The 23,749-nt window shown below is 37.9% G+C and overlaps 1 protein-coding gene across 6 annotated transcripts; it reads left to right on the top strand.

Annotated features, from left to right (window-relative positions):
- Nucleotides 1-2,273: 2,273 nt before the first annotated feature.
- ppp6r3 (protein phosphatase 6, regulatory subunit 3) lies at nt 2,274-23,471 on the top strand. 6 transcript variants are annotated; one of them, XM_067378789.1, is made up of 26 exons: nt 2,274-2,457; nt 9,329-9,507; nt 9,628-9,861; nt 9,978-10,164; nt 10,244-10,381; nt 10,577-10,642; nt 11,195-11,307; nt 11,443-11,556; nt 11,635-11,764; nt 12,110-12,262; nt 12,935-13,093; nt 13,193-13,257; nt 13,377-13,492; nt 13,569-13,654; nt 13,781-13,867; nt 14,151-14,197; nt 15,353-15,407; nt 15,515-15,645; nt 15,754-15,875; nt 15,976-16,150; nt 17,731-17,828; nt 17,912-18,095; nt 18,412-18,429; nt 19,699-19,809; nt 21,916-22,002; nt 22,092-23,471. In XM_067378789.1, exons 3-26 carry the CDS (start codon nt 9,635-9,637, stop codon nt 22,141-22,143), a joined length of 2,721 nt encoding a protein of 906 aa, XP_067234890.1. In that variant the 5' UTR covers nt 2,274-2,457; nt 9,329-9,507; nt 9,628-9,634; the 3' UTR covers nt 22,144-23,471. The 6 variants fall into 6 exon arrangements, with proteins under 6 accessions (XP_067234890.1, XP_067234889.1, XP_067234887.1 ...); XM_067378788.1 differs by having other exon boundaries at nt 14,118-14,197; nt 22,092-23,470; XM_067378786.1 differs by having other exon boundaries at nt 14,100-14,197; nt 22,092-23,470.
- Nucleotides 23,472-23,749: the final 278 nt, after the last annotated feature.

Genomic DNA, 23,749 nt, shown 5'->3' with positions numbered 1-23,749 from the left:
CCACTGACTGACACACTCATAAACACAGTTTTTGCCGCCATCTAATGGCGTAATAATGAAACTTCTGTTGGTTGCCGTTCACGGTCAGGGACTATTTTTTCCGGCGGAAGATAGGCTTTTAGTGATTTTACCTCATGAAAGTTGCATTGATACATATTTTTTGGCTATAATATTTGTATTGTGTGGTAACCGTTTTATAAAGGCAATAAGGTACTCGAGGCTTGTGCTGTATCATGAATAAGTCACGGCTGAATATAAATATATAGTTCGTTATTAAATTAATTAGATCTATTAGATTTATTTATTTACATTTGTATATGTTTACATATAAAAAATATGTATAGATATTTCAATATGTCAGCAATCCAGTTTCTGTAAGGGTCTGGTACAATGTTGTTATTCTATTATATTGTTAACTAAAACTATTTCAAAACTAAAATGTGTTCATTTCCAAATAAAAATTTCCAAAATAAAATAAAATAATAAAATAAAATAAAACATTACATTAAAACTTTAAAAAACTAGAAAATTAATTTAGAAAAAAAAAATGTTGAAATAAATTTTTTTTGTAAAATTTAAGTGTTGGAGCCCAATGTAAAGCACCATGCAAAGTAATCTGTGAATAATGACCCCAATTATATAATTGTCCCCAAGATTATCATTCCCTTGTCTGAACATGAAATTCTTTTTGCAAAGCTTCAAGATTCATTCCTTTGAGTGTTGTTGACAGTACATGCAGAAGATATACAAAGAGAACAAAAAGCCCGACCATACTGTGTAACCGTGATAACTGCCTCTGTCTGATGAAAGATGACATGAGAAACATCTTTCGCGCGGCCCCAGAAGCCCACAATGCATCTTAACATTCAGTTTACACAACTTTTATGACATGATCTTTGATTAGTAGAGGCAGGATTTTGTTAGACAATCATATGCACATGTTTGAGTTTTTACAGAGTAAAAGAGCATCAGTAAATTCATGGTTTTTGTCACAGAAACCCACATGTCAGCTCATGGCAGTCCATAATCAAAAACATAGTGGAATCATAGGGTTAATTTGACACATATGAAACACATTAAATATGGCTGCTTTTACTCTATACAATGAATCAATTGCAGATTTTGTCATGCTTATGGAACATGCAATGCAAAATGTCTGAAATACAGCCGTCATCAGCTGTAACAGATCGGTTCCACAGCTGATACTGTAGATTTATGCCTCACATTTAACATAAGGGTCACACGTCAGATCCTATTTGGCATGCTACACTAAACCCGTAATTGCCTGTCTGCACTACCGACAGGCTATAGAGCATAAAAATGGGGCCCGGACCTTTTGACCCATATTTTATCAAAGGGCGCAAGACACTGAAACACTTAAATACATAAAAAAACAACACAAACAAAAAAGATAGATCAGGTTCTCTTAAAGAGATAGTTCACCCAGAAATAATCATCCATTCATTCAACTATTATTATGTTTGTTTGTTTGTTTGTTTTTGCATGAACTATCCCTTTAAAACACGCTTATTTTTTATTATAAGAATTTAACTCCTTTTTATGTAATCAATTTCATGTTGGTGCGCCATTTGAATAATGCCTTTCTTACGGCAAACTGGCTGTTCCATTCAATAATATGAGATTCACGCACTCGTAGATGATTGGACCATCGGCATGTCAATCACCGTGACGTCTCATTGTTGCTAGGGCGTTGCAAGTAACGAGCCGGTTAAGGCAATTCTGAAAGCGACACTGTGAACGAGGTGTTCTATGTAACATTGTGAAGAAACTACAAACACGTCGTCTTTATGTTTTGGATATGTTGAAATTTAAGAACTCCGTTCAAGTCACAAGCTCTCACAAAGAAGGTAAGATAAAGCAATATGTGCGTTTTGATATCCCCCTACTTTAGTTTTGAAATCGGCACTTGATTGACATTCTCGTGATCCAATCAGACGAGAGATTTTAAATCGACCTAAAACGCTATTGGCCCTTGCGAGTGTGGGTGTTAGCAATGATTTAGTTTTACTTAAATGTTGCTTCTAAAATGTATGATTATAACATGTTTATAATTCCAACAAAGATGATACTGTTTTAAAGATCGTCTTTGTTTACATGACGTTTCTAAATCGAAGATTTACCTCACTAAATCCGAGATTAACAAATACGGCCAGCTTTGACTGACACCCACTGTAGCCAATCAGCGCGCAGCAGTGGATTTTGATCGACAGCTCCTCTACCTCAGGTGGGGGGTTGGGGCTGTTGAAGTTGATAACGCCGCCATCTTGAAAAGTGAACTCTGATGGTCTCTCTTTTCGCGCCCGTCACAATCTGTTATAAACACCTCATTTTCTCATACCTCGACCTGTTTTTTCTTTTTTTATTCCGGTGACCGTTTTATCCAAAGGTTCGCCCGTCTTCATGCCGGGCTTTGGCAGTATTCCGCTTTCTTAATCGGTACGTATTTGTGTTGTGTGTGTCTCTGGTAGCTTAGCATTAGCCAGCTGCCACTTCTCTGTTTTGTCGAGTCAGAATGGTTTATATTTCCAACATTTTCTGTAATTTAACTTAATTAATTTTTACATATAATATTCACACAGCGTATTTAAACCAACCCAGGCTCTACAAAAGTGTCAAATCTAATATTTCGCTGGCGGAAGCTCAGTGTCGGCTAATGCCGGGGCCCGACATGCCGAAAAACTTCAGAAAGTGAGACACAAAGCCTGTGTACCAAAACATAGTGAACTGTCCACATAGACAACATTTTGGTGCAATATAAGTGCTTATGGAGGTTATATTGTAATGTTCGGACCGGCTTGTGGTGCCCAAAATGCTGTCTATGTAGGCAGCTCTCTGGGTGTTGAGAGACAACCAAAACACCAACAGAAAATGTACTTTTTAAGATCATATTTTGGAGACCCAACAAATCGAGTGTTTTAGATACTGATTTTGTTTTCACATTAATGTTTCATAAAGCTCTTTCAAGGACTTTAGTTGTGTTAAAAGGCTATTAGGTTTAAAATGTCAATAATTTCTATTATAATATCTTAATACATAATCTGATCTGAGATCCTTGTATTTGCTTTTATTTTGGCACATCCATATAAACACCACTAAAGTCTTACAGCTGTTTATTTCTAGACTTCTGTGATGTGATTTTATATGAAGGCACATACAAGACTGTCAGCATGAGCAGATTGCTCTTGTAAAAAAACAATCTAGTTGGTTTGACATGGCAGCGCATTTTATAGTTAACCCAGGCAGATCATCTTTGCAGGCTCGATTCTGAGTGCAACCGGAGGACTTGTGGTGGTGGTGGTGTTGTTGTGGCCTCTGGGATGCTGGAGAGGTTTGACAACACTTTTTATAGCCCCTGAGAGGGAGTCACGAGGATTTTCTTCAGCTCAGTGTTGCTCAGGCTGAATCGTACAGGTATATCAGTGTAGTAGGTTGGTTGCTAAGGTTCTTTGACCTTTTGCATTAGATAAAGTGAACCTGGAAAGATTTATGCAGAGTGTAAATGTCTTAAAAGATCACATCTAGCTTTGTGGTGAAGGCAGAGACTAGTAAATCAGTTTATTTCCTTTGGTAAAAGGTGATTCAAAGCAAATGTATAGATGTTCTTGACAACCAAGGTATGTTAATAACTTTACTTTAAATTGAGTCTTTTACACCAGTCAATTTTTTTAGTGCATGAGAAATATTCAGACTTTAAAGATGAAAATGAAATATGCCTAACTCTACTTATGCTTGACTCTAAAATATTAAAGTTTTTTTTTTTTTTTTTTTTAATCCTTATCCATTGTAAAGTTTATAGAGCAATGTGTTTCATATGTCAGCTTTATGCATAGTATTATTAATATAAATGGTTCAGGCGGTCTAGGCTACAGAAACAAACTTGTGGTTGTCTGTGTTGTTTAATGCACGCATATAATTATAGATGATCTATTTGGCTCGCTGCTACACGTTATTTTAAACTCGCGCTTTACTGTTGAGTGAATTAAAAATTAGAGGATGTGCTGCAGATAATCATGATCCATCACTTTGATTTATTGTATTGTAAGTATTCCATCATGAGATATATATTGTGTGTATTATGTTATGTAAACACTCCAACCGTTTGAGGTCGGTGTTAATGTTTTTAAAAGAAGGAAGCAATAAATTGATCAAAAGTGACACTTTTTTTTTCAAATAAATGTAATACTTTCTATTCATTCAAATAATCCTGAAAAACAATTAACTGTTTCCAAAAAAGTAGCTCACTCATTTGTTTGATCAAAATTCCAGTTAAAAACTGTAGGCTCAGGCTGCGTCCGAAATCGCATACTACATGAGTAGGTACTACGTTTGAATTTAAACGTACTTCCCGACCGTTAAAAAAGTATGTTCTATATAGTATGAAGATGGGTAGTATTAATGGAATTCGGACGTACCGGTACTACATCCGCCATGGTAATGTTGTCACGTGTCATGTGTCGTCACAACAGCGCGAAAATTTAAAGGGCCCACTCTACTCCGCTTTCATGTTTTTGTTAATGCTTACTGCTTTCATCAGTGTTTTGTCGATGCAATCTACAGCTCAAAGGAGCTCGCAGATCACGCTTTCTTCTACAAACTTGTGTGTATAAATAAATAAATAAAATGTAGCTAGATAGATGGAGAGGGAGAGAGAAATGCACAACATACCCCAAATATTATATACAATAATGCATAAGTACAATGATAATAATAGTATATTAGTGTTGTCACAATACCAAAATTTTGACTTCCATACAATACCCAACTTAAATATCACGATACCGATACTTAAATGATAATGTGGCAAAAACCTAAAACAGCAGGAAAAGTAAATAAATAATGCATATTAAATAAACTTCTTTCTTCACCAGATATCACTTATTAAACTGACTCAATAATACACCTCTTTGTGGAGGTCTGCTTGCACGAGTACAATAACTAAATAACTCTCCTTTAATGTCTGAGAGCATAAGCATAATGATGGTATCGCATTCACTAACCTGTCGCTCTTTAAATTCTTTGTAAAAATCAGGATTTTTGTCGGCAAGATTGCAGAGTTGAATGTGTCGGCTCCCTTCGCTTGCGTTATTTTGTAACATCTTTTGCAGACCGGCTTAGTGGCGTCCGTTGGCTTGCCCTGACTGTTGGCAATGTAAGCAAAATAATGTCATATTTCGTTTCGTGCATCTGCTTTCTCAACAATTTGTGGACGGTCTGCAAGAGCACCTGTATTTTCAACCATACCTCTCGTTTCGTCACCATAAAAAACGTTGCGCAGTTGAGAGGAATAAATGCACTCAATGTGCCTTAAGCCGAGTTCAGACTGCACGAATTTCAAAGTAGTCGGGTCACTGTTCTTTTCACACTGCATGACTATCTTGGCCAGCATTCAGTCGCTGCTGCGTTCAAACTGCACGATGGATCGGCGACAGAAGGTTTCACACTGCATGACTTTACAATAGGAAGAATCGCCGACAACTCTGTCTGGCACACAAACTACGTTTCACAACCAAACACACGCGAGACCTGATAAGGAAACAACGCGCGCAAGACCAGAGTTCTCACGTGAGACTGGCCCTGCGTCTCAATCAGCTCCCTAGGTAGTGAATCAGTATATAATGAAAGTGAATGTGGCTGATACCCTGATCAGTGCCCTGACTACTGAACTAGGGAGCTGATTGAGACACACGGTGGGATTATTATTAAAAATAGTAGCCCGCATGAAGCTTGAAATACGAATTGCCTGTGCGCTGATTTGCAGCGAAAACAATACAAAGAAAAGAAGAATATGGAGGAAATGTTTGGGGAGACGCAAAGTACAAGGATTGTGTGTTCTGCAATGACAGTTGGAGCTAAATACATAACTTTTCAATGTGCTGCTGTTGCGGATGGTCAAGCAAATGTTTGTGCTTTGTTTCTGTTTGATAGAATTGTAATGTTTATCTGAAACGAAGCCATGCTTGCTGATATTGTGGTCTATAACTCCTCCCCGAACTCCCCACTGTTCTGTATCTTGCTCTCTCATTGGCTGTCGTCATCGCCGATGTAGTTTTCAGTCAGAACACTTTTCACACTGCAGGATTTTGAATCGCCGACAGGTCCAGATATTTAGCATGCCAAATATCTCACGGCGATTCTCTCAGATCGCGTCTTTGCTCATTCACACTGCGTGATTGTCACTCGCGTGAACGAGCACCGATTTGCCTGTGATTTCGGGCATTTGTCGGCGATTTCTCAACCTGTCGGCGGGCCTAAAATCGTGCAGTCTGAACTCGGCTTTAGAAGCAGCGCGCTGCACACACTGCCCCCTGCTGTCGCACATTAGGAAATACAGCTGGCACTCAAAGTACCGGTACCAATAAAATGAAGAACTGGACCGTTTTTAAAAGCAGGGTATCGCGATATCTTTTTAGTGCCGGTATATCGTGCAACACTGTAAATATTTTTTATTTTTTTTTATTTAGAATACGTATATACTATAAACTACTGCCGCCTGAATGTTGCTGTCTAAGTTTTCTAATCTCATTAAACTGCTTAACAACGAACGTCTCCATTAAATAAAACGGTGTTAACAAGCTCTTGTATCTCAACCTGTTTGTTAGCTTGATGTGCTGTCAATAATAATGATTAAACATCTTTTTACAGCCGACTCTCAAAATCTTCTCATGGATTTACATTGTTTAAACTTTCAATAAGTCAGCCGTTTACTTACATTATGTTAAACAAGTGCAATTTAACCACAATAAACACAGTTTTTCCCTGAGGTACTTAAGGACTTGAATGAGCTGCATATCGCCGCTTTCCGCCATTTTTGAATATGAAGAATCCTCTCTCCTGTGGCGTCACGGGATAACGCAGCGTCCATCGTATGCCTACTACAGAATTCGTGCGGAAGCAGTAGGTCATCCGGGTACTTCTCGCCTACTGTTTTTCGCATACTATATAGTAGGGAAGTATGCGATTTCAGACGCAGCCATATAGTTTGAAATACTTTTACAATTTAAAATAACTGTTTTCTATAATGTTTCAAAATGTTATGTATTCCTGTGATGGAGAAACTGTTTTTTTTTTTTTTTTTTTTTTTTAAACCGTATTTGGTCATTTGGTTCTGTGTTTGGTTCAGTTGTGTTGCTGCTGCCTAATATTTTTTTGGAAACAGTTAATCTTTTCAGGATTATTTGAATGAATGGAAAGTATCACATTTAACTGAAAATAAAAAGTCTGTCACTTTTGATTAATTTATTGCTTCCTTGCTAAATGAAAAGTTTCTTAAACAGCTGTACTGACCCTAAACTTTTGAGCAGTAGTGTGTGCAATTTCATTTTGTATGAAGATTATTTGTTGATATACCCAGTAAGTATCAGTATTATCATTAATTAAAAATGACAATTAATAGCTTATGTGAGTTTGTCTATAACTGCTTAGACATGTACTACAACGGAAGTTAATACAGATTTAAAGGGTTAGTTCACCCAAAAAATTTAAATTCTGTCATTTATTACTCACCCTCATGTCATTCCACATCCGTAAGACCTTCATTCATCTTTGGAACACAAATGAAGATATTTTTGATGAAGTCTGCGAGGTTTCTGTCTCTGCATAGAGATCCAACACAACTATCACTCCAAGGTCCAGAAAGGTAGGAAAGACATTAGTACTCCATGTGACTCCAGTGGCTTAAACTCAATTTTATGAAGCGATGTGAGTGCTGTTTGCACAAAAAAAAAAAAAAATTTACCACCTTACTGATTAAAAACAGACTAGCACATCAACTTAATGCACATCCCATCTTAACGCGTCAACTCAACATGCATGCGCGAGTGTTCACGAGAGCATCATGACGCGTGCGCTTTGTGTTCACGCGAAAGGCATTGTTGACCTTGGAGCAGTAGTTGCGTTGGTTCTCTATGGAGAGACAGAAACCTCGCAGACTTCATCAAAAATATCTTCATTTGTGTTCCAAAGATGAACAAAGGTCTTAAAGATGTGGAATGACATGAGGGTGAGTAATTCTAATTAATGACAGAATTTTCTTTTTTGAGTGAACTAACCCTTTAAGTTTGTATTAACTTCCATTGTAGTACATGTCTAAGCAGTTATAGACAAACTCAAATTATAAAGGCTATTGCACAGTGCTAATTTGTATTCTGAAGTTGAATGAAGCGCTTATGGATGTGGAAAGGCATGAGGGTGAGTAATTAATGACAGAATTTTCATTTTTGGGTTAACTAACCCTTTAAAGAAATAAATCAGGGTTGTTGTAGGGAATTAAGTTCTCTTTAGTAATTCGGTCAGACTTTTGAATTCTTTAACAATTCCAGCTATTGTCTCTGTGCAGCTAAATGTTTTAACGCTTGTTATTTTATTTATGACATTGATATCACAAGAACTTTTATGGCAAGAGCTCTTTTTGAATGAGTTTTTGGAAGAATTCTGTGTTGTTTGGGCTGTTTTTGAAAGTCTGTAAATTGACGGAAAGCCTGTTTACTGGAGAATGGATGGAGGCCAGAGTCAAAGCTCTTTCGGGTGAGCCTAGACCAACCCCCTTAGTCTATTAATAAGCTTTCCTTCCTCTTAACCATTCATGAAAGTCAAGATGGCTCCTTGCCAGCTTTGTAACCTTTCACCTCCGTGGTGTGTATCCATCCACCTTGTAGACTGGAAAAACAGTCCCTTGGCTACCCTTAATAATGCATAGCTGTGTGTTGGTCTGTTCTGGCATCTAATAATTTGATGCCAGAGCTGTCAAATGGACATAATTTAACCCGACATAATTGAATCTCTTATTTTAGATATTCCATCATGTGCGCCTTCCTTGAAAGGAAAATGAAACCACAAAGTCATGTGCTCATTGAGGTAGTAATAGTTACAGGCTGATCAAAGTAGTTAGTCTGGTAAGAGTGCAATTGTATTTGTTGTGTTGCTAGGTTGTCAGTGTCATAACAAGGAAGTTGTTTGGTTTTCTTTTAACTTTCCACCTATTTTTCCCCACAAACAAAACTACCATTTTGTTTCTGTATTAAATCATGCTTTATTGATAGAACTAGAAGTTGTGTAAAATGTCTTTTTGAGAACCTGACAAACTGGAAAATGGTCTCTTGTTATTGCTAACAGGATGTGTTAGCAATATGTATTTGTTTTTAATGCTGTGACTAATAATGACTTGTAAGGATAATCAAAATTGTCTGTTTATAGCAATGACTTACCTTTGATTGTTTGGGTTTGAGGTGACATGCATTTAACTGTTCTTTCCCGATGGCTAAGATATGTTAGTTGTAACACTCTTATTGCTGTCTGTTCTCTGTTGCAGGTGTCTGTTGAGTGTTTTTGCTGTGGCAGAGGACATTTCTGCTGCATGTGTCCTTTACTTGAGGCTCTGTCCAGTTTCTACCGCCTGTGGTGCCTGTAATGGGCCAGAAGTCCCAAAGAGCACAAGCATTATTTTATTTTTAATCAGAGTTTTTACCCTCTGGTCTCTGCTACACTCAGGTAAGCCTTTTCCTAATTGGTCACATTTTAAATGTAGCATCTTCACAGTTATATTGCAAATCTCACCAAAAAACTCCTATAGCTGAGCAAAACCTGACCTCCTGTTTATTTATTTCTCAGCAGCACCATGTTTTGGAAGTTCGATCTGCACACGACGTCCCACATCGACACGCTCCTGGAGAAGGATGACGTTACGCTGACAGAGGTAATGGATGAGGAGGATGTCCTGCAGGAGTGTAAGGCTCAGAACCACAAGCTTGTGGACTTCCTGGTGAGGCCACAGTGCATGGAGGATCTTGTGGGCTACATCACCCAGGAGCCCAATGACGATGTGGAGGAGAAGATCAAATATAAGTAAGAATATGTTTGCTGCTTTGTTTGTTGGAGGTCTAGTTTGAGGTACATTCAAGTATTAAGGGATATTCTACTCATTATTTAGTTGTTTAATTGCATGTCTCTTTCTTGGAAAGGTATCCCAACATATCCTGTGAACTCCTGACCTCAGACGTTGGCCAGATCAATGACAGGCTTGGTGAAGATGAAAATTTACTGATGAAACTCTACAGTTTCCTACAGAATGAGCCTCCCCTCAATCCGCTGCTGGCCAGTTTCTTCAGCAAGGTCCTGAGCATCCTTATTGGGAGGAAACCAGAGCAGGTGCGTGATCAGACATACTGGTTCATGTTCTGGAGATATGGAGGAGTGAAGGTGAACTAAATCTCATGTCTACCTCTAGATCGTGGAGTTCCTCAGGAAGAGGGAAGACTTTGTGGATCTGATGATCAAACACATAGGGACCTCTGCCATTATGGACCTCCTGCTCAGGATGCTCACGTGCATTGAGCCACAGCAGCTTAGACAAGATGTATTAAATGTGAGTTCTCATACCTACAGGAATATATGTTAGGGTTTTTGTGATGCTTTGTTGGGGTAAAGCAGGGTGAAGTTTTTCATTTTGTAGATGTTTTTCATTTGTATACAGCAGGAAATGCATCATGGATTACTCATTTAATCCACTCAGTCACCTTAATACCACCTCACAGTTTCCTCTTCATCTGTTCTCCTGTAGTGGCTAAATGAAGAGAAAGTTATACAGCGGCTGGTTGACATGGTACAACCATCACAAGATGAGGATGTAAGTGAAGTCCAATAAAGCAGTCAACAAAACAAACATTTCTGTTGTTAACCCTTGTCCGTCAATTAAAAAGTTGCACAAAAATGACCAAAAACTGTCATAAAAATGTGAAGCTTGGGAGCACAGACTTAAGTTTGGTCTCATTTTAAAGAAAACCCGTGCCAGATTATTGTTGAAGTAAAGAAAGTTTCAAAAGTGAAATAAGAAAAGTTAGAGGTTTAAATTTATGAAAATGATTTATGAACATTGTTTTATATAAAATATGTATTTTATGAAACCTATTGAACTCTAAACCTGCTAGAAAATCAAAGCCATGAATCTAAATAAGTTCCAAATTTGAGGTTGATATCTCAAATTAGCTTTCAGTAAAATTCTCCATAAGGATGTACAAGATTTAATAGTTTTTATTTATTTATTTTTGATTGAGCCAGTGGAAATGTTTTTTCAGTTAAAAACTGAAATGCGTGTCTGACTGTCTCTTATTGTGGAGTCCTGATGACCCATCCTTACTCACTAGCTACGTAATGGTAATTGTTTGTTCCCTTCACATAGAGACACTCGAACGCGTCCCAGTCGCTCTGTGAGATCATTCGGCTGAGCAGAGATCAAATGTTCCAAGTCCAGGGCTGCTCGGAGCCTGACCCCCTGCTGGCCACACTGGAGAAGTGAGTTTTTCCATGTCAATAAATTTCTTTCTACTAACTTCAGAAAGTGGCATTTTTGGAGGGATTAAGGTTGAGCTCTGGTTTCAGGCCTGCTAATGCTGTAGAACTGAATTGACCATTTGTCTTCTTATTCAGACAAGAGACAGTAGAGCAGTTGCTGTCAAACATCTTTGACAAAGAAAAGAACGAGTCTGCCATAGTCAGTGTAATCCAGATTCTCCTAACTCTCTTTGAGACCCGGAGACCAGCGTAAGTGCATTTTAGTACTTTTCAGTTTTTTGGGGGGTTTTGTTCGGGTATGAAAATCTTTGTTGCTTTCTCTTTCAGGTTTGAAGGCCATTTGGAGATTTGCCCTCCTGGAATGAACCATCCGTCATTCTCTGTCAATCAGAGTATTCTAGATGCCGTCAGACCAAGACTGAAAGATTTTCACCAGCTTTTGCTCGAGCCGCCAAAGGTGGGAGTGAAAACACTGCGAATGTGTGTTGGCTAAACTTTGGCACATTATATCAGCTGACCTCACTTAGACTGTAATCTCTAAATTCCTAATTACATTAAGCTTTAGACAACAAGACTTTGTTCCTGTACGAATATAACCTGGCAGAATCTTGCCCTTTCAAAGAATAGCTTGTCTTGCATACATAGCCGTTCATGTTGGATTAATAATAATAATGCCATGAAGGTATCAAATTCAATCAAACAGTTTAGCCTTACATTTCAGTAAATGTCTGAAAAATTATACTTTGTTTATTATTTCATTTAGGTCATTCAGACTCATTTTTGTTGTTTTATTTAACATTAGAAAACTGTTTTGAACACCACATGGGGAGTGTTGGATCCACCGGTGGGAAACACCCGTCTTAATGTGGTGCGACTAGTGACCAGCCTTCTACAGACCAACACGCATATCATCAACCAAGAGCTCATTGCCCTCAACACTTTGGGTGTCATACTAGTGAGTGTTTGAGACACAGTTAAGAGTTCTGTGACATCTTTTTGATATGAGAAAGGCTAGTTGATAGCCATGTTCTAAAACTTACAGTACTGTCTGGGTCAGTTATAAGTTTTTCAAAAGACCTTTCTTATACATAAAAGCTCGTTTCCACCGGAATAAAAATTTAATAGATAATTGCGACTTTTTAATCTCACAGTTCTAACTTTTTTCTCCAAATTGTGATATATGCAATTGTGAGTAAAAAAAGTCAAATTCTGAGGGGGAAAAAGACAGACATTTTTTCCTTCGAATTGCTAGTTTAATATCTCACAATTTGGACTTTTTTCTGAAAAAGCTACCTTTTTTTTTATTTTTATTTTTTTTATTCAGTGTTATGTTATGTTATGCTCACTAAGGCTGCATTTATTAGATCAAAATTACAGTTAAAAACTGTCATGAAATACTGCATTTTTAAATGTAACATTTAATACATTTTAAAATGTTTTATTCGCATCTTTGCTGAAAAAAAATCTTGATTTATTCTTGCTACATATGCAGTTTTGTAATTAGTCACACTGAAACTTCAAATACTTGTTGCAGTTTAGAAAAGCAGCTATTGTTAAAAGATTTAGGACAGAAATGCCATATATGTTCTAAAATGAGTAATTTGTCTTTTTTTTTTTTTGTCTGTAGGACATGTACTTCAAATACTTATGGAATAATTTCCTACACACACAAGTAGAAATCTGTACGGCGATGATCTTAGCGATGCCTTCGACCCAAAGTGAATCTCCTGAAATAAACAGAGAAAACGACCAAGAGCCCATAAGAGAAAACATCCTTATCAAACATGTGAGTTTTTCATCCCTTCCACTCACTCGCACTTTGAAACACAAGCTGTTTGCTTGACACATCAAAGTTTAATGTGTTCTTCTCCATTCTGTCCTGCAGCTCTTTCAGAAGTGCCAGTTAATACAAAGAATTCTTGATGCCTGGGGATCAAATGAGAAGGAGCAGTAAGTAACTCCTAAAATCTGATCGGTTACACGTGAAGAGGAGGAACCATCCTGTTTACACATGTGACTGTGATTTTGTCTGGAGAGGTCTTTACTGAATCCTCCTCCTCTTTCTTCAGGGCTGAGGGTGGGCGGCGGAGAGGTTACATGGGTCACCTGACCAGAATAGCAAACTCTATAGTCCACAACAGTGACAAGGGCCCCAATGGGGCACAAATTCAGCAGCTCATCTCAGGTTCGTTCAACAGCGTTACCATATTTTCATGCAATTATTTTCAAAGCCATATCCACTTACATTTGCTCAATTGCAGAGCTTTCAGAGGAGGACAGGGAACGATGGGAAGCCTTCACTTCAGGACAGCTAGCAGATACAAACAAGAAAAACACTGTAGACCTAGTAAGTGTGCTCAGTTTAATTCACTGGCTTCTGTAACCATTGCTTTTTTTATGATGCTTATAAGTAGCTTTTGCTAGAATATTTTGCATCTAAACTAAACTTCCCGTTGCTTTCCTCTATTCTCAGGTTAACACACACCACATACACTCATCCAGCGATGATGAGGTAGATTTCAAAGACAGTGGATTTCATCAGGACTCCTCCCTACAGCAAGTAAGTCTGTGCCTGGATGAGCTCATAAACGCTGCTATCTATGTTAATATTTATGGTACTGTTAATATATATCTACTAAAACTGATTCCTTGTATTGAAACCGTTAATGCATTGATAAATTGTTTTAGTCTTTTTAACGCTTTTTTAATGCAAGATGCTATCAGCTGTTTTAAAATGAAGCTTCTTTGTAGTGTCAAGACTATATCATTATCGTTGGTCCTGGGTTTGCCAGGCCTTTTCTGATTATCAGATGCAACAAATGACGTCCAATTTTATTGAGCAGTTTGGCTTCAATGACGAAGAGTTTGCCGATCAGGATGATGTCGGGGAGTAAGTACCCATTGTGCATGATGCTTTTCAAATTTACTGCCATTTCTGCTGGTAACAAATCAAATTGGGATGGTTTAGCATTATTAATGGGGCTTTGGTTGATTTTAGGTTGTTTAGGGATGTTATGTTGCTTTTCAATGAACTCACAAAGCCTGTTTTTGGTGTTGTGTGTGTTAAATCATGAATCATACAGTATAGATTTTCTCATATCACTTAAATGTCTCCATTCTGATTACCCATCTGTTCTTAATAGTCTGGTGTGGTGGCCTTGGTGACTGTAACACACTTGAGTGGGTTCTTCTTTTTAGGGATGCACTGAAATTACCGCCATTGAAAATTATCACCCAAAAATTGCATTCCCCCACTCTTGCACAGCATGTTTTTTTTAACTTTCCAAGCGGCTCCGTTTCCGAAGATGCACAACTTCGAAGCGACTGTTTCTGCTTCGTGTGAGTGTCGCTGCGCAGTTGCTCACTGGAAAAACAAAGTCACTCAAATAACATGCCGAAATGTCATTTCTCTGGACTTGTTTGTTTCTGTTTGCAAACTGTACTGTAACATGGTGTGGTATAGCCATGCTGGGCAACGCTGGTAAAATGACACTACCCTCTCGTTCACTGATCCTCTCCCTGCTATCTGCTCACATGCTCTGATAATAATAGCTTTGTAGGACTATACTTTGATAATTGGTCAAAAAATAAATCTGATTCTGTCACATAGAACTGAATGAAGAATAATATATTGATATATTATATTTGTGGTTATTTTTATATTAATAGCATGTATGTATTAAATTCAGATTCAGTAAAATTATTGAATTTAATTTAAAAAGTCTAATGACACAGTTATACAAAAAAAATTAAAGCTGTGTCCGAAATCGAATACTTCTCTACTATATAGTACATGAAAAAGAGAACAGAATAGATGTCCGAATTATAGTATTTGAAAAACAGTAGGAGAAAAGTACCCGGATATGTGATTTCGGAGGCAGCATAAATTAATTTAAGTCAGTTTCAGTTCATCCATAATTTTCGGTTTCGACCCAAAATTTTCATTTTGGTGCATCCCTACTGTTTTAGTCATGCCGGGGTGATGGGGTGCTGCTCTGTTTTAAGTTCTTAACCAAACTAAAACCTGTTCTTTTTAACCTTGCAGTATTCCCTTTGATAGAATATCAGACATCAATTTTTCCTTGAATACAAATGAAAGTGTAAGTATGAGATGTATTTAATGAAATTCCTTCTTTTTAAATTATTAGCTTAATTAATTGAAAAGCTCATGATGTGTTTTTATAGTTTGTTCATGCTGTGCTCATAGGCAAACATGGCACTCTTTGAAGCCTGCTGTAAGGAGAAGATCCAGCAGTTCGAAGATGCCGGATCAGACGAGGAAGATATCTGGGATGAGAAGGACGTCACTTTTGCACCTGATGCTCAGAGACGTCCCAGGTATTGTAATCATTGGAACATGCTTTTGAAGTGCTTTTCCTTATGCTGCTGTTTTTTTTTTTTTTTTTCGTTTTTTTTTTTTTCATCCACGTCGTTCTTCCTACACAGAAGCTCAGGAAGTACAGACAGTGAAGAGAGTACGGACTCTGAGGAGGAGGATGGGAAGCGAGACCCGTTTGAAACTGCTAACGCCACATCTGACGACAGGATGGAAGTGGACTCGGGGGATGGTGAGAATAGAATTTCTCAGCTGCCATATGTGTCACCGTTTAGCTTTTAGCTGAAGTTCACGGATCACATATCCTTGTTCTGTGCCTTGCTTCGGATCAGGACCGGTATGGACGGCAAATTTTGATGACATACCCATGGACACTGGCAGCTCCACGACCCCCAGCGCACCTGTGTCAAACTCACCGGCTGCAGCACCTGAACCTTCGGGCTGGAGCTCTCCAAGTGCTGCTGCAGAGACAGGTTGGGCCGACTTCTCCAGCTTCACACCTGTCAGGTACATTACATGCTGGGTGAAGGCATATTTAAAATGAATTTGCTCTGATTTTGCTTAAGCTCAACTTGTATACGGTCATTCATCATTGACTTATTGTTGCAGACTTTATTTTTCAACAGGTTTGTTGTACATTTTAAATGGTTTTGATAGTAAAGCTGGGTGCACACTGTACAATTTATAATAGTCCTTTACGACTGTTGCTTGTCAGATTGTACGAACATAATCCCTGCTGTAACCATGTCACACTGTGGGATCTCAGTTGTCATTAATGTCAGACTGTACGGCAGTTCAAGACATGTTAAAAAGAGTTTTGCATCATCAATATGTGACCTGTTCAGTGATGTGAGCTGCATTTATAAGCAGGATAGAAATGGTGGCTAGCAAACAAAAACAACTGTTAATTTTAATCATGGCTTCTCTTGAAAAGAAAAATGGGAAAAAATGAAGATGTGAAGGGCAAGTGGTGGTTTGTTGTTGTCTCATTAATTGCACCATCAGGTTCTGCGCTCCTATTGGTTTTTGATTTGATGGTTGTCGTAGAAGTCACACTACAAGATCGTCAAATCTTCTGACACTGTCAGAATTTCATGTGAGGTAAAATATATTGCAAAGGTCATTACTCTGCTGTCTGAACATGTTGAACTAGTGATCAAAGACTTCATATTTTGGCCCAGGATCAGAGGAATCAAATCGTGGCCAAATTCATAGTGTCAACCTGGCTTAAAACGCTCCCTTTTCTCCTTTTTAATATTTGAAGTTCATTTGCAAAAACAAACTCCGTTTTTATTCATTTTCATAAATCATGTTTTTTTTTTTTTTTTTGTGTGCCTTCCAAGTAATATTAACCAAACTGCCAAAAAATACTGGTAACTTACTTACAACTTTGGCAAAAATGGATAACATTTAATTTTTCACAGTTAAACAAAACTAAGTAATTGCATTTAAGTGCAATATTTAACATTCTTTAACAAGTAAACTTCTTAAAACAAGTAGGTAAATATCAGTAAAAGTAGCTCAGTGATGGGCAATAGTATACATTATAAAGATGACAGAATTCAGCAATCCAGAGTTTATAACAAAACATCACACAATGTCTGATAATGTAAGATACCCGAAGAAAATATCACAGGTTCATCAAGTTTGTTGAAAATATCCATTGTCGATCACTTTGATGAAACTCCTTAAGACGAAACTCCTCTAAGCTAGCATGTCTTTTGATTAGCTAAGATGGACTTATCGGGTTTTTGTTCACAAACAACAAGGTCGCTTGTCAGTTTCTGTTGTAAAACGTGAACTCGCGATGCCTGACAGTGGACAATACCGGCTTTTGTGACAAAATATGTTTAGGGTTCAGAACGTGCTATATGTGGAGAACAACACACTAATAGTTTTTGCAAATATCTTTGTTTACATGTATTTTAACACTGTTATGATGTAAAATATATATTTAAATATATTTTATGTATTGATGCATTTTTATTAATTATAGAAATGGATTGGACCCACACTAGTGAAGATGTACATAATAGAGCGCTGAGCAAGTAAATTCATTAATGTTCATTTTTTTTGTCTTTATTTAGCCCCAAGGATCCTTTGAGGAGCAATTCCCCTGTAGCCATGGAGACCAGCATAGAAACGGTAGACCCTCTGGGAGTCAATGCGCCCATGCAGCAAGAAAGTAAGAATAGACCCTTGTACCATTCCTCCTGTCCATACGTCAACACACGAAGTGGTTAGAATAAAACCATCTTGTCGTTGTAGACACGGATCAGTGGCTTCCCAATGAGACCACCCCGACTTCCCCTAGAGGGAAGGTAGGGGACGGCTCGGACCCAGAGGAGGAGCCTGTCAGTGACCGCATCACAGAAACAGTCACCAATGGCTCTATGAAGGAGACAGTCAGCCTTACTGTAGACGCCAAAACTGAAACTGCTGTTTTCAAAAGGTGAGTCGTGTAGGTTTCTCACACAGTGCCTCGCATCACTTCCTCTTCTCCCACTTTGAGACACAAGCTGCACTTCACTCTGCATGTAGACCTGTTTTTTCCTTGTCATGTATCCTCCTCCTCCTGTATCTAGAGCCAGCCCGGCCCTGGACCGCCCACTGTCTCTTTTTAACGGGGGCTGTTAAGATGCAGAGCTTTGTAACAACATCTGTTTTGTCTGTTTGAGAATGCAAAAAAAAGAACAATCTGTCCTTCTTGAACTGCAACTCTTACAACATGAGCTTCCTCTCTCTCTTTGGCGTGCGTGTGGCTTCAGAGTGTTGAAATCGTATCGGTATGTACAGCCAATCAGGGGGCGTGTCTTGTTTTGTTTGGTTTTTTTCCCATGTCAGCCTCTGCGTTTTGGTTTGTAACCATGTTTTGTTTGTTTGTTCGTTCGTATGTTTGTTTGTTTTCTTTTAAACGGTAATGTATTCATCACCATTTGCATGTTAATATCAGATGTACAGGTTGTTAACGGCATGAAATGCCCCATACATCCTTAAATGTAGCTCATTCTGATTACAAAAGGTTAAAGCGCATATGTCTTTCCAAAACCGCAGGTGGTGATTTATGGATTCCCTCCTCATCCTCTGAGGTTTGGTCCCATGGCTCTTTCGCAGGGCTAAATTAATGAGTATGAGCTGGCCCTTTAAAATCCGGGCTCTGCGTGAACTTTAATTTGTGTAAATCCGTCTTGATAAAGGAGGATGCTTCTCTGTAGACCTTCCCTAAACCAGAAATATGCCATTATCATCTTTGCATCGGTCTTTAGAGGAGGATATAGTTGTTACCAGCGTTGGGGAAAGATACTTTTAAATGTAATGCATTATAATATTGCTTTACTAAAAAAGTAACTAATTGCGTTTAGTTAGTTACTGTATTGAAAATTCATGTCGGAACAGTAGAGGGCGCAGTTCAAACAAACAAGCCTTTCAGCTGTGCTGCCATTTTGAAATACAGAAGAATAGGATGCAGAAGTAAATGTATGCTCACATTTCGTCTAGAATAACTGCCATGTTCACAGAACGCCTCTGACACCTCTCCTGTCACCATGTTGAGAGAAATCAGGAGTAAGTGCAGTCAGTAAATGGGAAAACAAAGTAACTTAAAATTAAAAAAGTAATGCGTTACTTTACTAGTTACTTGAAAAAGTAATCTGATTACATAGCTGCCATTGTAATGCATTACCCCCAACACCGGTTGTTACTGAACCCTAATTAAACGACTTTATACGATTACGTCCCTTTATGATGCCACCCTAAAGGTAAAGATGGCTGGCATGCGGTCACTTTGCAGAAATTGCTAGCTTTTTTCCACCATTTCACCCCCACATACTAAACAAGCTCATCGTCTAAACCAGTTGTTGTGTGGTTCATAGTCACTCACGTCTCATTTGTCCACCGAATCCCATTTCAGAACATTTTTCGTTTTGCCCCGTTGCTTTGAATGTGGTCTGTTACATTCTGCATGTTTGTCCAGGGATTTAAAATGGGGGTTTTATTATTTAAGCGAGTGGCAATGAAAGCTCATTAAAACGCTCTCATCTCTGATTGTCCTGTAGTGAGGAAGAGAAACGATCTACCTCTGAAGACGCATCTGCAAAGTTGTTTGTTGCAGAGTGTGGGGAATCTGAGAAAAGCAATTGTCCTCCTAGCAACTGTCAGAAACCAGGGTAAGAGGCTTTATTGTATTTATGAAATCATTAGAGTATTAAACAATTCATTTTCTTTTAGTAGAGTCTAGGGACTGGCCCATATGGAGCTTTCGATGCTGATGTTACTGTAATGGCAACATGTATACATAATGCAATTGAATTTACATATGAGAGATTTATATATGTTATTCATGTAGATTTTAAAACTGCCTCTTCTGTTTATTGGACAAAGGTGTTTCTAAACTGCTGATCACTTCAGAATGGACAAAGAACTGCCTGGCTTATGACTCTCTACTATGATTATTTATTATAATTATATATAGCATTATAATATATTATCCTAAATAACATATTGTATAGTTTTAAAATGTACGATTTCCTTTATTTTTGCTGAAAATACAGAAGCCTTTATTTTAAAGCAACAATTTGCAGTTCTTCAAAATTACATTATAATTACATGAGTGCTAGACTCATCTTGGCAAAGTTTAGTATTTTTAGGTTATTGTCAGATGTACTGGCTCCCCCTTGTGTCATTTCCTGAATCGAACATCTTGCTGATAAGTAAGTTTGCTGTTACAATGTTTCAGTTATGCATTAATATATATTATACACATTTTATATGTAAAAGATATTATAAATTTCAGGTATTATGCAGATATTCTCTACATACTGAAAAATTTATCACAGCTATATGTATAAAATAAAATATTTTCCTAATTTGTCATGTATCGTGAAATTTCGGTTACACTTTATTTTAAGGTGTCATTGTTACAGTGTAATTACACAAGTCATGAGTAATATTAAAGGCACAATATGTATGATGTAACGTTAATAATTTCATCCATGAACATGATTTCTGCCTGAATCCAGTCCCGATTGTTTGCCACCGACTGAGGTGAAGACATCTCCCATGATTCCACACTCAAACTCAGAGCCATCAAGCTAAGCCTTCGTTTTGAATAGGCCAGTGGTTCTCAAACTTTTTAGCGTGGAGTACCCCCTGAAGATATTCCCATCCTTCCGTGTACCCCCTCTCTTCCACTTCGACTGCAGTCACACCTTTTCCATTAAGGGACAATATTTGCCACCTAAATTGATTTTCCAGTGCATATTTTTACGCTTCTGAATAACTTTATTTAACATTTTTTATTTAAAACATTATTTTATAGAGAAATATGCAATGATGGTAAAACGAAGTGATACTTTTAAATATTAAACTAAAACTGCCAGTAGGTGGCAGCAAGTCACTGTTATTATGAGTGAGTCATCGAGTCATTCATTCATTAATGAAGCAAGTGGCTGTGAATGAATCATTGAATCATTGACTCTCACGATTCGTTCAAAGCCGCATTCGTGTGTTGTAGTTCTGCTCTGGTTTTCGTTAGAAATATTTTTTTGTTGCAAAATAGAGTAAATACTGACAGTACTGTGTTTAAAATGTACGTTTTGTTTTTTGGCCTGTTGTATAATAATGCACGTTTGCCGTCATGTGGATATTTGGGTACAATTGCATTCTTCCTCTTTACCAACATTAAATACAAGAACTCACACAAGGTATGTTTTTGTACCGGAGTAAGTTTGAGTCTTAAATTGATATAATCTGTGTCTATATTTGTTCTTCATGCAAGTGCTAAATCCCCAATTTTACAAAGGTGCATTGTCGAGAACGGCAGTAATTCAGCGCGATTTAAGGCAGCAAATTCGGCACTCAATCTATCATATGCATGCTGCTTCTGTGGATGCAGTCATTTTAGACTGCAAAACATGAGGTTATTTGATTAAATGTAACGGATTTACGGCATTTTGCCAGTTAGAAATACATGCTCTGTTTTAATATTATTTTTAGGTCTGGTAGAGTTAAATTAACTACTCCGCATTTTGTTCACGTACCCCCTTTTGTCACCTCACGGGGTACGTACCCCAGTTTGAGAAACACTGGAATAGGCGACCTCTAGTGGTGAAATGTTACATAATGTGCCTTTAACAACGTACTTATTATAGGTTAGGTTTAGGGTTTGGTTGTAATTATGCAGAACTTACTGCTATAGTTTGTATATGTATAACAAGGACACTAAAATAGTGTTAATTTTTTGTTTTAACTGTCATTTTCTTTTTCTCCTTCAGTCTAAAGCACTTAGAAGAGAAAGCAAAAGCCACTTGCGAAGCTCTAAATGGTCCTCTTGAGGATCCGGCCGCTATGGATGAAGCCAAGTGAGTTCTGTGCCCTCCACCTTTTCATTTCCTCTAGTTTTGTTTCGCTTCCACTGATCATGTCAAGCCCCTCCCCTTTTTCCAACCAGATCAGAGCAGCGCACGGCCAACCCCGAGGCAGCAGTGAACGGTCCAGCATGATGAGAGTAGTGCTGTCAGTCAGCTCCTGCACACCCCTCCTCCAGGACCACCCGGAGAGGCCAGTGCCAGACTGGAGCCCCCAAGAAAACCACCACCACCACCACCACCACCGCTGCTGCTGTCTCTTACTCCAGCACTGCACTGATGCCACCAGATCAGGACCAGCAATATTCATATTAGACAGTTGTACAGAAAATTTGAACTGTTATGAAGAGAAACATACTCTAATGATTTTTTTTTTCAGTCGTTTATATACTATTGTTCTTATGAGGTGATCTGTCTGACATCTTGCCACTTAAAAGTGAATAGTAATGTTGCTAGTTAAAAATGATTGTATGAATAAAAAAAAAAATATTTTATAAAAGACAAATGTATACAGAAACAGGATTGTTAAAACCGAAATATACCGATTGGAACGTTAAAGTGTGACCAAAACATAAGCTGTCTTTTTGATAGGATTTTGCTCTTGCACAAAAATCTGCTATTTAATTTCCAAGTAAAAGCAACAGCTACCACGGTTTATTAAACTTATTGTTAGGGGAAACTGATTTGAGATATTCAGAAATTGATTTATTTTGCCACCGGTGTTAATTGTAAATGTTTCTTGTATTCTTTAAAACATGAGCAAGATTTGGACAAAAGAAACATGTTTTGGTATAGTTTTTAACTTAATTTATTCTTAAAGAGATGATGTTACATACATAAACCCCCACCATTTTGATGAAATTCGAATCTGGAGTGAATGAACAGATGGGTCTCCATTTGCATGTAGCTAGTAAGAGTGATTCTTACCTACGGGCCTGCATTAAATACAGCCCAACTTTTATAACTGTTATCCTCTCCAAACAAGTCAACCTTTCTACCTGAAGAGTGATGGGAATGCAACATATTCCTGGTAATGCTACAATGATCATGCATCGACTTTTTTTTTTCTTTTTGTAATAAAACGCTATCTGTGCCAGCAAGAAGGAAAAGGTTCTGTTTGTGAATCTAACATATATTTCTGAGTGACTGCAGATTGCAGAACTTGAGATCTAGATCCAACTCCTCCCACTTTACATAGCCCTTAACCTACCCGTCTCGGCCCCCTGGATCTCTTGTGTTCTGCCTCTTCACTGTCAATTGGGCCACTGTATAACACCAATTGGGGGTGTTATAAAATCCTTTACATGGTTTGCTGTGTGAAGGGAATAAATTACATGACTTTAAGACCTGGTTTCAAAGAAAGGGTTTAGATTAAAGGGTTAGTTCACCCAAAAATGAAATCACTCACATGTCGTTCCAAACCTGTACGACCTTCGTTCATCTTCAGAGCACAAATTAAGATATTTTTGATAAAATCCAATGGCTCAGTGAGGCTTGCATCGCCAGCAATAACACTCCCCTTTTCAAAGCCCAGAAAGCTACTAAAAACATTAAAACAGTTCATGTGACTACAATGGTTCAACTTTAATATTATAAAGTGACGAGAATACTTTTTGTGCCAAAAATTACAAAATAGCAACTTCTCAACAATATCTAGTGATGGGTGATTTCAAAACACTGCTTCATGAAGCTTTACGAATCTTTTGTTACGAATCTTTTGTTTCGAATCAGTGGTTCAGAG

The sequence above is a fragment of the Chanodichthys erythropterus genome, chromosome 24 (assembly GCF_024489055.1).
Source record: "Chanodichthys erythropterus isolate Z2021 chromosome 24, ASM2448905v1, whole genome shotgun sequence".
In the NCBI taxonomy this organism is placed as follows: Eukaryota; Metazoa; Chordata; class Actinopteri; order Cypriniformes; family Xenocyprididae; genus Chanodichthys; species Chanodichthys erythropterus.
The sequence above is the reverse complement of the archived record's forward strand: the minus strand, read 5'-3'. Positions and strand labels throughout refer to the sequence as shown.

Coding starts and splice junctions, on each gene's coding strand:
- ppp6r3 (XM_067378786.1), top strand. CDS start 9,635: ATGTTTTGGAAGTTCGATCTGCACACGACGTCCCACATCGACACGCTC. Junction 10,165..10,243: donor TTGGGAGGAAACCAGAGCAG/GTGCGTGATCAG, acceptor GTCTACCTCTAG/ATCGTGGAGTTCCTCAGGAA. Junction 13,493..13,568: donor AATTCAGCAGCTCATCTCAG/GTTCGTTCAACA, acceptor GCTCAATTGCAG/AGCTTTCAGAGGAGGACAGG.